This window comes from Zeus faber (assembly GCF_960531495.2).
Source record: "Zeus faber genome assembly, chromosome: 21".
Taxonomy (NCBI): domain Eukaryota; kingdom Metazoa; phylum Chordata; class Actinopteri; order Zeiformes; family Zeidae; genus Zeus; species Zeus faber.
Window position 1 is genome coordinate 5,729,694 of NC_137208.1, and position 12,972 is coordinate 5,742,665.

At 45.5% G+C, this 12,972-nt stretch overlaps 1 protein-coding gene across 1 annotated transcript in view; it reads right to left on the reverse strand.

Moving 5' to 3' along the window:
• Positions 1-4,169: 4,169 nt before the first annotated feature.
• mpped1 (metallophosphoesterase domain containing 1) overlaps positions 4,170-12,972 on the reverse strand; it is a gene marked incomplete at its 3' end in the record, with an annotated part of 147,663 nt that continues 138,860 nt past the window's right edge. The window contains exons 5-7 of the mRNA XM_080022473.1: positions 9,963-10,078; positions 7,923-8,036; positions 4,170-4,288 (exon numbers count right to left, since the gene is read on the reverse strand). Of these exons, the coding sequence (XP_079878599.1) occupies positions 4,170-4,288; positions 7,923-8,036; positions 9,963-10,078 (349 nt within the window). The remainder of the gene's footprint in view (positions 4,289-7,922; positions 8,037-9,962; positions 10,079-12,972) is intronic.

Below are 12,972 nucleotides of genomic sequence, written 5' to 3' on the forward strand. Positions count from 1 at the left end.
CTTTTTTCCAGCAGCTATAGAGGTCAAGTGATGGTAAACAACGTAGTAATCTAGTCATGTAGTAACCATGGCAACCTCACCGCAAACATGAAAAAACAATGGGGTTGAACATTTTTTTTTACATTTAATAAATACATTTATAGAAATCAAAGTGACTTAAGTTCGTATGTGTTAAAGTGACAACTATTTCAACAACTTTTTTAATTCAGCAAATCATGTAATTTCCTGTTTTTTTATGATGTACCCAACTGTTCTGTAAGTATTATTGTGTAATATAGGGGGGGGGGGTGTGTTTGGGTACTTGTTTGCATTTTGTGTTTTGATGCCTATGCCTTTGACCGTCACTGCACACACACCCACACCCACACTCACACACAGACACACACACCCTGCTCCAGTCATTTTGCAAACACGCAGCAGAACACGAAACTTGAAGATCTGTTCCCTGAGCGTCTTGGAAATGTTCCAAAAACGAAACAAAACAAAATAAAGCAACGTTTTAGTCCATGACAACAGCTTTTTTCTATGTTTTTTCACCCCATGGCGTTGTGGAAAGGGAATAAAGTGTTTCTTTTATTTTATTTTTTTATGTTTTTTTTATTTTTATTTAAATGACGTGAACAGACTGGAAAGCGTCTTCTCTCCAGACAGGAGCCGCCAAGTGAGATGGATGACAAGCAGACAGCGAGCGGCGTCCATCATTCATTCAATGGAGAGAGAGCGCGAGAGAGAGAATGCTAAAGCTTGCCATGTTAATAGCGGAGCAGAAAAAAGAAAAGGAAAAAGCTGTTCTCCCCCAGGATTACTAATGTAATTATTTGAACGGAGGTTCTCATTAGAATGGGCAGAGGTGCAGAAGACCTGCGGAGGGAGGGAGAGAGCGAGCGAGAGAGAGAGAGAGAGAGAGAGAGAAGGACACAGAGGAGCGCCGGTTAAGCCACTAGAAAGGAGCTCTCTGCTTGGGGCTCTATAATTGATATGAGAAGCAGATACCTTTGATCGGAAACTAAAACCAGGAACGAGGAGAGGGAAAGTTTCCTCGCCGCCTCGACTTTCTTCTCCTTCTTCTCTTTCTTCTTCTTCTCTCTAACGGAACCAAATCAGGAAACGGCAAAAGAAGACGACAAGACAGGGAGAATAAAGGAGACTGATCCACCGGTCACAGTTAAGGTTTTATTCAATTTATTTCATCTCTCAGAAAAAAAAAAGACCCCCCCCCCCCCCAAAAATTAACAAAAAAAATAAAAATAAAAAATTAAATAAAAAAAGAAGCGCAGCGGACATCCCTGAAGGGTTTTTAAGAAAAGAAAATCTAACGCAAGGTCGTACAGAGTCGTCTCCGGGAACAACGCGGCTTCTCGTTTTACACTTTTTTTTTTTAAGAAAACAAGGAAAGGAAACGGAGGATTCTCCAACATCAATGTCCAAACACGACACCCATACGAAGACGTTTTACATCCAAACAGGAAGGGTCTTGAAGGGGAGGCCCCGCCCGTCAAAGTGCTTTGATTTATCAACCTTTCGGGGCCTAAAGAATAAAAAAAACACTGAAAAAGCCGCCGTCGTTCGTTTCAGGCGACGGCAAAACGTTGCTCAAATGAGCGAATAAAACCCCAAAAACAAATTCATGGTGGATTCATCTCATTTTCAAATAAAAACATTCATATGCAGATTGTCAGAGTAGCAGAAGTCGTTCTCTTCTTGGAGCATGCCTCAAAAAACACCCCCCCCCCCCAACAGGGTTTTTATTCCAGAAACGGGGGAAACACGACGCGGCAACTCAGGCAGAAAAGCGGGGGGGGGAAAAACCCCAAAAAACCCTAAAAGGCGGCAAAACAACGATGAGCGGTCTGCAAGCGGCAGGCAGACCAAACACAGGAGACTTTTTTTAATATTCATTTATTTTATTTTATTTTTTCAAAAGATGAAAGATGCAAAAAGGCGCATTCCCTTTTTACATTTTTTTTTTATCGATTTATTTTTTTAAGCAGTAAACAGTTTCGGCTTCGCTCTTGAAAAGAAACGTTTCCGTTTTGCGATAAAACCCTAAAACTGCGCTTCTGAAGCGTTCTTTGTTCCGCCGCCGCTTCCCCGCGTCTCCGTCACGTGCAAAGCGAGCCGTTAGCCACAGACACGCTTCCAACTCCGTGGAAATATACTTTTTTTTTTAATCTTATTTATGAGGCCTGGCCACGCGACGGACGGCGGCGACCCCCGCCCAAAGGGTCTCATTGTGGGGAAGCTTGACATGACCAAACGCCGGGGTTCAGGGTTTGTCAAAGGCTGGGTGGCAGGCTCGCGGGCGGGTCGCTGGGAGATTTCACCCGGGTCGCCCGAGCCAAATTGAAATCGCAGGATCCCTTCCCTTGGAGCGTCTGAAAGGACTTTTTCTCATGTCTTAGAAATGTTGGGTTTACCTTCTATGGGGGGCTACAGCATCAGTGTCGAACGCCGAAATGGCTGAGGAAATCGTTTTTTCCGATTTTTCTTTTTCACTTTCGCGCATAGAAGTTGGGACGATCGTTCGAACACGCCGTTTTGAATGTGTGAGCGGATATGGTGACGCACGCAAAACACCGTTAAAAGATGGGAGGGAAGCATTTACATCGCCGATGAACAGAACAACTTAAATGGGAACAACCGCACTCGTTTTTCAGACGCAAGGATTTAAGGACTCCCTTTTAAGAAGCAGAGCAACACCTCGGGAAACCTCGAGGAAAACGGAATCACTTTCTTCACATCGACAAAGACCAAGACATCGACCAGTTACAGTACATTTAGTTAGGGATTTGCCCCGACGGCAAACCCAAGCGGCAAACAGCCCCCCACCCCCCACCCCCCAAAAAAGGTCTCACCCATAATGCATCTGTCCTCAGCGTTACCGCCGCCGTTGGTTACCTGCGTGGCAAAGCAGCTCCTACCGAGCGCTTTCCTCCAATGTCCGTGAGACGGACCCATGGACACGGAGCCGTCACGACCACGAGAGGAGGAGAGAGAGGGAGGGCGGCGGGGGAGAGCCGTGCATCATGGGACGAGACGATGGCGGAAAAAAAAAAAGTACTGCTACACGACTCCAATTGCACTCTGCGAGTAAAAAGAAAGTAGGAGCTCAGTATTAGTTACTTTTAAACCGCAGATTCCTTTACGCCCCGTCAACTGAAGCCTCCCCCTCGACACGGCGGAGAAACGCTCCCACTTGTGTTTCCACTTTTGTAGAAGGAGCCGAGCCGACAAACACTTTAGAGCAAAGGTGCAGACTCAAATTACGCAGGAATAACGGGCTCAACAATATCCGGTAACATGAGTCGCGGTAATTTGTCCCGTCCACCGGTGGCGACGGCGGAGAGGAGAGGAGGAGGGAAGGGAGGTACATCAAGAAAAGGCGGGGGTGGGGGGTGGGCGCTGACGGTTCCTAACGAGGCCCCTGGGAGCCGTGTCAACATGGCCGACACCCCGGTTCCTCACCAGCCGGTGGCAAGGACCGCGCGTGCGCGCGCACACACACACACACGGGCATATGCCCAAGACTCTCAACAGTTGGCCTCGGGTGTGAGGGGAGAGAGGAGGAAGAGGCGGAGGGAGGGGGGGGGGGGGAGGAGGAAGAGGCGGAGGGGGGGGAGGGAGGGTGAAATTAATGTTTATCGAACGGAAGGAAATCAATCCCGTTGGCAACTGTCTCCGTTTGCTCCAAAAACAGAAAAAAAAACTAAAAACAGGAACGTCCAGTGTCCCCCTCACATCCGGGAGGAAGAGGAGGGGAAAGGAGGAGGAGGAGGAGGAGGAGGAGGAGGAGGAGGAGGAAGGTCCGGGTTCCTCGCTCAGATTGTCAGTGCAACCACACAAAGAAACGTGCACTTCCTGTCCATGTGTCCATCTGTCGCACTGGGCCCGAGAAGCGATGGCACATGGAAGGACGTCAAGCGGACGGATGCCAAATTAAGAGTTTTGGTAAATATGGTCCAAAAAACAAGCTGGCTTGGGCACATTGTGCGTGTTTCATGTTACAGACACACACACACACACACACACACACACGCACACACAAAGTGGACAAATTTCCGTGCCCCGAAAAAGCGTCTGGAGTCTTCGCAGCTCGCCCGGCTCACCTACCTCCGCCTCCCGCCCTTCCCCGGCGGAGGGGCGGGGCTCGGGGGGCGGGGCTCCGCCCGTCATGTGCTCCTGGGGTTGGGCAGGTCGAACACGATGGGCGGGTTCATGGGCTGGAAGTTGACGGTGCAGGCCGACGCGTTGATGAAGTTGGTGGTGCCATCGGTCATCATGCCGTAACCTAGGAGACGGTTAGAAGGGAGGGTGAGACGGTGTTTGGTTTTCTTTCCTTTTATTTCCCTGAACCTTAATCATCTTTGATCGCTGGGAGTCGACCTGGTCCGTCTGGCGTACGATCAGTCACAATCAGAATCAGTAAGAAGTACCTTCATGACAACAGTGTTTACATATACAAGGAATTTGTCATGGTGAGTGAGGAGTGGTGCGTTTCTCCACAGACAAAATTACGTAAAAAAAAATAAAAATAGCCAAATATACACAAATTGCGCAAAAAAAATACAAAACAGAAAGTCAAATATATAAAATTATACTAAATGTGATTCTTTGATCGGCATCGTATTCTCCCGATAGTGGATCGATCTTAAAGAGTTTAATGCCAACAGTTTGGGTTCAGGTGAAAACAAAATGCCGGGGTTTTCCTTTTAAAAACAGCCAGAGCTGAATGGGTCAAAATGGATCCCGGACACCATGTGGCCATGACACAGTACGTGATCTCATTCTCACGCCCGTGAGAACAAACATAAAGGTCAAACAAAGTACCAATTATGACATCATATTACCAGCCAGGCAGATGAAGACGTTAAGGGTAAAAAGGAGTCTGCACCAAAAGAAGTCTCCGACCATTTAGAGGATGAGTGCTTTCATTCCTATTTATATTCAAAAGCTGTGACATTTAGTCCAGAAACATGTGACCTGCTGCATTCTACCCTTGATTTGGGTCGACGGTTTACTTGAAATGAGTCACAAAGTCTGAATTTAGCACAACGTTCTTAACATTCTTCCTTCTTGAAAAATTGCCCATTTGCAGTATAAGAGAAGGGGTGTCAGCTCCCGCTCCCTTCTGTGTGAGTCCTCTGTGCTACAGCGAGAGGTTCAACCTCATTTCTCTGTGTGAATATGATCTAGTTACTAATCTGGTTCCCGCTGATGGAAGAGCGGAGCTCCAGGGGCTGCGCATCGACCTGATAACCCCAAAAAAAGAAGGCCTCTCTATACCCATCCTTCCTCTGGACGACGTCCTGTCAGGAACCCGGCATCTCCACGAGTCACCAGAATGAAAACACTCCAATGTAAAATAGTAAGGAATGGCACAACACCACTTTTTCATGTCTGATACCTCTATTTGCTTAACCATATCTAAAAAACAAACTGTGAAACATTATTCCGTCCCCTAGCGGAAGAAATACACAGCCCACAACATGACTCGGTTATGCAGGGTCAGAGTTCCTGTCTTCAGCTCATTCAGCTTCTGCTCTTCTGGGACCTGAAACTCAAAGTCTCTGTGGACAGGAACACGGGAGGTGTGGAATCTGCCACTTCATCTGCTGTTCTAAACACACAATGCTGCTGCTGTTCTAAACACACAATGCTGCTGTTCTAAACACACAATGCTGCTGTTCTAAACACACAATACTGCTGTTCTAAACACACAATGCTGCTGTTCTAAACACACAATGCTGCTGTTCTAAACACACAATGCTGCTGCTGTTCTAAACACACAATGCTGCTGCTGTTCTAAACACACAATGCTGCTGTTCTAAACACACAATGCTGCTGTTCTAAACACACAATGCTGCTGTTCTAAACACACAATGCTGCTGCTGTTCTAAACACACAATGCTGCTGTTCTAAACACACAATGCTGCTGTTCTAAACACACAATGCTGCTGCTGTTCTAAACACACAATGCTGCTGTTCTAAACACACAATGCTGCTGTTCTAAACACACAATGCTGCTGTTCTAAACATACAATGCTGCTGCTGTTCTAAACACACAATGCTGCTGTTCTAAACATACAATGCTGCTGTTCTAAACACACAATGCTGCTGTTCTAAACACACAATGCTGCTGTTCTAAACACACAATGCTGCTGTTCTAAACATACAATGCTGCTGTTCTAAACACACAATGCTGCTGTTCTAAACACACAATGCTGCTGTTTTAAACATACAATGCTGCTGTTCTAAACACACAATGCTGCCGTTCTAAACACACAATGCTGCTGTTCTAAACACACAATGCTGCTGTTCTAAACACACAATGCTGCTGTTCTAAACACACAATGCTGCCGTTCTAAACACACAATGCTGCTGTTCTAAACACACAATGCTGCTGTTCTAAACACACAATGCTGCCGTTCTAAACACACAATGCTGCTGTTCTAAACACACAATGCTGCTGTTCTAAACACACAATGCTGCCGTTCTAAACACACAATGCTGCTGTTTTAAACACAATGCTGCTGTTTTAAACACACAATGCTGCTGTTTTAAACACAATGCTGCTGTTTTAAACACACAATGCTGCTGTTCTAAACACACAAGGCATTTGCTGGCCACAAAGACATTGATCTGCCCATCAGTTAAAACCGTTCAATGTAGAATTTCCATTTAAATTCTGTATCTTTGTCACAAATATCAATTATATCTTTTAATATTTGTTCTTTATTATTATAGGCATTATAAGGCATAATCATTAATATGAGCAATTAGTATAATTTATAGTACCAAAAAGGATGTTTTCTTCTGCATGCACTTAGAACACTTGACTTTTTATTATTTTTATCTTTCATATTTTTATATTTCCTTATTTTTCTATGTTCATCCTTTTTATATATTTTATGTAAGGCACATTTAATTGCTCTCGCTCTCTCTCTTTCCTGTCTTTCTTTAGGTTTAGAATTTATTTTGATGACGGGCATTGTTTTTTACAAGTTGTGAAGTGTAGATACAGCGGGTGGGGGGAATGTCCGACTTCACCAGGGTGACACTGAAGTCACAGCGCTAAGATCTGCTGAGTTGCGACACACCTCTCTTTGCGGCATGTCGCTCAAAGTGTAGTTAAGCATTAACCTCATCGTTTAGGCGAATGGATGTCCATTCTCATGATTTTTGGCCAATATCGGACCGATGCCGATATTTAGTATCAGATCGGCGTATCGCTAGAAATAATAATCAAAAACAAACATAAGAAGGGACATCATCACCTTTTAATTTCCTTTCATGTCGCACCTAATATACATGAGCTGAACTCCCAAACATACAGTCAAATAATATATTCAGAGCATAAGCCCATGGGATATGTCTGGCCTGCCACGGACTTATACATTACTGTTAATCTTAAGATCCGGCTCTATCAATTTCATTGTTAAATGTTCTGAAAGGTATGTTGTCCCTTTCCCAAACGGGGTCCTTGGTTGCTTTCAAATTATAAAAAAAATATTTAGAAACAACATAGAACTAGAAACTACATAGAACATAGTATAGAAAATAGAATCGCGGCATAGAAACTACAATGGAAGACTCAAAGGGATGAATGTGAACCTGTCCAATTTGACATTAATAACAGTAAATATTTTAGGTTTGTTTGGTCTTTGTGGGGCGAGCCGTGCGCTGAGTTGTCGCGGTGTTTGCAACGTTGTTGTGGAACTATTTTTCTCAGTGGAAGCTCTTAAATCAGGCGTAGTAGTTATGAAATCATTTCACATCAAAATTCAAACTCAATGTATTATTTTGTTTAGTAAGTAGCCGTGTGACGTGCGGCCAGCCAGAGTGATACAAGACCCTGATCACCTGTACCGGCTGTTACCCCTCACACGTGAAACAAATGGAAGGTTTGTGGAGGGACTCTGCACCTTCGTGGATGTGTCCAAACACGTGCAGCTTGGGCTGAACTCTGCGCTGCACGGTGTTGAGCAGCTCCATGCAGCCCACACGCTGCATCTTCTTAGGAACCCAGTCGAGAAAACCTGCAGCAAGCACACACCAGAGGAATCACACAGAGGTACACATCAACTCTCCGTCTATACATCCAAATACATATATTTATACACATATATATCTATACAAACGTACTTTATATACATATACTGTATATACATACACACACACACGCACACACATATATGTGTGTATTAATTAATTAAATTATTTATTAATTAAATAATAATGTGTCATAACACCATGGAATTTTATAAAAGCACAAAAATATCGCCGAAATATTGATTTCACCGAGGCATCCAAAAATATTTTGATATTTGATTTTGTGTGTGTGTGTGTGTATGTATGTATATATATATATATATATACACACATACACACACGAACGAAAAACATGCAAACAACCAACTTGTGTCAGCGGCTTGAACGAAAGACACGGAAATCAATCACACATTTATTTCTATATTTTCTGTGTGTGTGTGTGTGTGTGTGTGTGCGTGTGCGTGTGCGTGTGCGTGCGTGTGTGTGCGAGTGTGTGTGTGTGTGAATTTAAGCAGTGTTCACATGTGTATGTGTGTATTTTGTGAATTCCTATTCTCCCGTCGAGAGGTGTGTGATTTATTTTGTGTAAATCTCATATTTCCATGTTTTCTACACGTTCAGTGACACTAATTTACATCCTGCGAAAATATAAATAAACGCTTGCTAGTTGAAGGCTAATTAATCAGACATGCAGTGATGACTTCAAAGTGAAGTTCCTTCTTTTTTCTTTTTTCTTTTACATTTTTGGCCAGTGCCGTGGTAAACGGAGAATTTAATTGTTCGTTTACTGGGCCAGCGTGAGTCATTGGTTTAATTATCTTCCGCCTTCATCCGTCGACACGACGCCGCTGCAATTCATCAGCGCAGATTTCACTGGTGCAAATGTTCCATTTCATTTGGGGAGAAACGGGCATTTAAATGAGATACATACAATGAGTTTGCTCTCACAGCGTGTGTGTGTTTGTGTGTGTGTGTGTGTGTGTGTGTGTGTGTGTGTGTGTGTGTGTGTGTGTGTGCGCGTGTGTGTGTGTGTGTGTGTCTGGCCCTCCAGAGAAATAATGTTTGCAGTGTGGTTCAGGTGAAGAGATGAATAGTGGAAAGATTCTTTCATGGCAAGAAACTGCAAGTGTCTGAATAAATCTGCTGAGCGGTAGATATAATGATGTGTGTGTGTGTGTGTGTGTGTGTGTGTGTGTGTGTGTGTGTGTGTGTGTGTGTGTGTGTGTGTGTGTGTGATTGTGTGTGTGTGTGCGTGGCGCGCGCGTGCTGTGGGGTGGGGGGGTACTATACTTCTGAGGACCGAACTGACAATTTTTGGGGTATAGAAGTGCACCAGCAGCATGGGTCCTCGCTTGCCAGGCGTATTCACTCAGTCCTCATTTTGATACCAGTAGAAGAATGTGTGTGTTTGCGCTTGTGTGTGTTTGAGTGTGTGTTTATGGGTACGAAGGCAAGTGTGTGTGCACATTCATGGCTTTTGTTCTGTTGATTTCATGTGTGTGTGTGAGGTTGTGTGTGTGTTTGTGTGTGTGTGTGTGTGTGTGTGAGTTTGTGTGTGTGAGTTTGTGTGTGTGTGTGTGTGTGTGAGTTTGGGGGTGTGTGTGTGTGTGTGTGTGTGTGTGTGTGAGTTTGGGTGTGTGAGTTTGTGTGTGTGTGTGAGTTTGTGTGTGTGTGTGTGTGTGTGTGTGTGAGGTTTTGTGTGTGTGTGAGTTTGTGTGTGTGTGGGGGGGGGGTGGGACATTCCTATGTAATAACGTGTGTATGCATGCACTCTGTGTGTATATGTGTGCATAATAATGTGAGTGCCTGCAGGTGCACATGTACTATGTATGCATGTTTCTGTGGGAGAGTGTGCTTCTAGATGGAGGTACACGTGTGTGTGCGCGCGTGCCTGCGTGCAGTGCGTGTCTCACCCAGCGGGGGGCAGTGTGTAACCAGGATGTCCGTGGAATCCGGGATCTGATTCCATTTGTCCAGCAGAGCCTGACCCCGGGGCAGGTTGAAACCCCAACCGTAGTACCAGGGCTGCCTGCTCGGAGGGAGGGAGGGAGGGAGGGTGGGTGGAGGGAGAGAAAGGGGGAGAGAGTGTGGATAAATAACGTGTCCATTAAATCACATTTCATCTCTTTTGCTCTCGGCCAAAATGACTCAATGATGAACTTCCACTTATTGTCAAAGTACAAAGCTTAAAAAAATATTTTTACTTTTTCCCTCGTTTTTAAAATGTTTAATATAAGTCTCTATGTCAATGATATTGTTAAACAAAAAGAATCATCCGAACGGAGGAAACAAACTCAGATGAGGGAAGGAGGGAGGCGGTTAAAGAGAGGTCGTCCTCATTTCACAAACATAAGAATTGAATCAAAAAAAAAAAACAACAACCTGTGAAGGGTCCCGATGCAGCCAGACCGCAGACCCCACCCGGGCGGGGCGTGGGGCGGGCGCCGGCCAAGCAAAGGCTTTATCGGGCAAAACACGGAAAAACCACCTCCGGGGACGCAAACGTCGGCGTCTTACGATACAGCCGGGGCCACGGACGTTCAAATGCATATGCACGGCAATCGTTGGCAAAAGGCTCCGTCCACTTTTATTCATTCTCCCTAAAAGCAACGGGCCCCGAAAGCCCCCGCACCGAGGCCAGGGCCCTTCAGCCAGGCACGTCCGGCCCCTCACACACGCTGGGGACCGTTGGTTTCACTGCAACGTCATGCGACCAATCCGCCTTCGGTCCGACTACTTTGTTTGTTACGCCGTTGTATTATGGTCTGTGTTCCCCCTGTCTTACCTTATCTTATCTTACCCCCGCCGGTCCAACCAATCAGAGTTCAGTTGACATTTACGGCTGCGGCGACGTTTTGACACACGTCTGACATTCTTTGGATGTGTGCGTATGTGAGACTGGCTCACATTTACCCAGAATCCCCTGCGATCCGCCTCCACTAATATGCCAACAGGCGTATATTGACCCGAATCTGAATATTTACATGTCATCGGAATTCGTTCTGGTGAGGTTTGGTGCGTTGCGCTGCAGAGCGTCGCTTTGCTTTAATCGTCGCAATCTGACGACCTTCTTTTAATAAGAAGCGCTTTGAGTTAGATGTCGCTGATGAAAGCTTTACGAATAAAGGTTATTATTGTCATGGTCATTATTATAAAAAAAAGAAAAAAATAACACAATAGTCTGAACATTTTTTAATAAAAATAATAATAAAATAGAATTAAAGGCAAAGTAAAAAAAAATTATAATAATTCTCAAATATCTAAAAATAACCAAAAAGAAATAGAAAACAGGAATAGATTAATTAAATATACAAACATACAAAATGCAATACTATGCACAGGATAAATTATTGTTGAATATTAATTAATACTATGTACTAACTGGCGTCTGACAGCAGTTAGTACTAAATTCATATTTATAATTTTATGCTTAACTGTATGCTTAAAAAGGGACATATGAGGCCATACGTGTGCGTATATATGGGATGGCTTTTAAGCACTTTGAAGCACTTTGAAAGTCGTGTATAAAAGCTATACAAATAAAGGTTACTATTATTATTATTATTATAAAAAAATAAAAAAAGCTTAACAGTCTGATTTCTTTTTTATAAAAATAAAAATAAAAAAAGAATTAAAGGTGAAGTAAAAAATAACTGTCTCCCTGCAGGATATGGCTCAGTTGAAGCTGTGAATACATTTCAACATGGCTTCCTAGCCCTGACCCCGCAACCCCACGAGTCGCCACCTTTGCCCCGGCGCCGCGTCCACCGAGCTCGGAGGTGCGAACACGCCGGGGGAGAACGGAGGAGAACGCGGCGCAAACAGGACGCAAACGCGGAGCTCAGCCTCCTTAAACATCCCTCCATCAAACACCGTCAGCTGCCAGACGCCGGGCGACGGAGGAGAGGAACGAGGGAGCGAGTGAGGAAAGCAGTGAGGAACTGGGGAGGGAGGGAAGAGGGGAACGTGGAGAAGAGGTGATGAAAAAAGAAGGGAGGAGGAGGAGGGGGAGGAGGAATGTACGGGAGCGCAGGAAAGGAAAAAGAAGATGGGAGGACGGGGAGAAGGGGGGAAAGGAGAGCGGCGAAGGCAGGGGGCGCGTGGAGGAGTGCGGAAGGGGGAAGTGGAGATGAAAAGGGAGGATAAGAGAGGATACGCATGCGGAGAAGGGGAGCAAAAGGGAGAAGAGGAGAGGGAAAGGGGAGAGGAGGGAAGAAGAGTGGAACGAGGAAAAAAAGAGGGGAGGATGGAAGGAAAAGGTGGGGGCAGAAGAGTGGAAAGAGGAGAGGAGGGGGACCAGAAGGGAGGATGGGAGGATGAAGAGGAAGAAGGAAAGAAAGGAGGATTAAAGGAACATGGAGAAGGAGAGGAGGAGGGGGGAGGGGAGGAGAAAAGAATGCAAGAGCAAGTGAAGAAGGAAGGAGAGGAGTCAAAAGAGGAGAGGAGGGGATCCAGAAGGGAGGATGAGGGGAGGAAGAAGGGAGGATGAGGGGAGGAGAGGAGTAAAAAGAGGAGAGGAGGGGACCCAGAAGGGAGGATGAGGGGAGGAGAGGAGTAAAAAGAGGAGAGGAGGGGACCCAGAAGGGAGGATGAGGGGAGGAGAGGAGTAAAAAGAGGAGAGGAGGGGACCCAGAAGGGAGGATGAGGGGAGAGGAGAGGCTCCATTTTGACGGTGGAGGCCTCCGCCTGTGAGTGACGGGGTAGAAATGAAGGTGTCAGTTAGACTCCGCCCGACGATCCATCTTCCTCGGAGACGCTCGGCCGCCAGGCGCCGCTCCGCGTAACCACGGCGACGCCGCGATGCTGCACAGCGACGCCACTTTTTAATTTGCCGAGCGCGCTCAGTCGAAACGCCAACGTTTTATCGGCGCGGACGCTGCCCGACACGTCTGTGCTCAGTCAAACATCAGATGAGGAATTTTG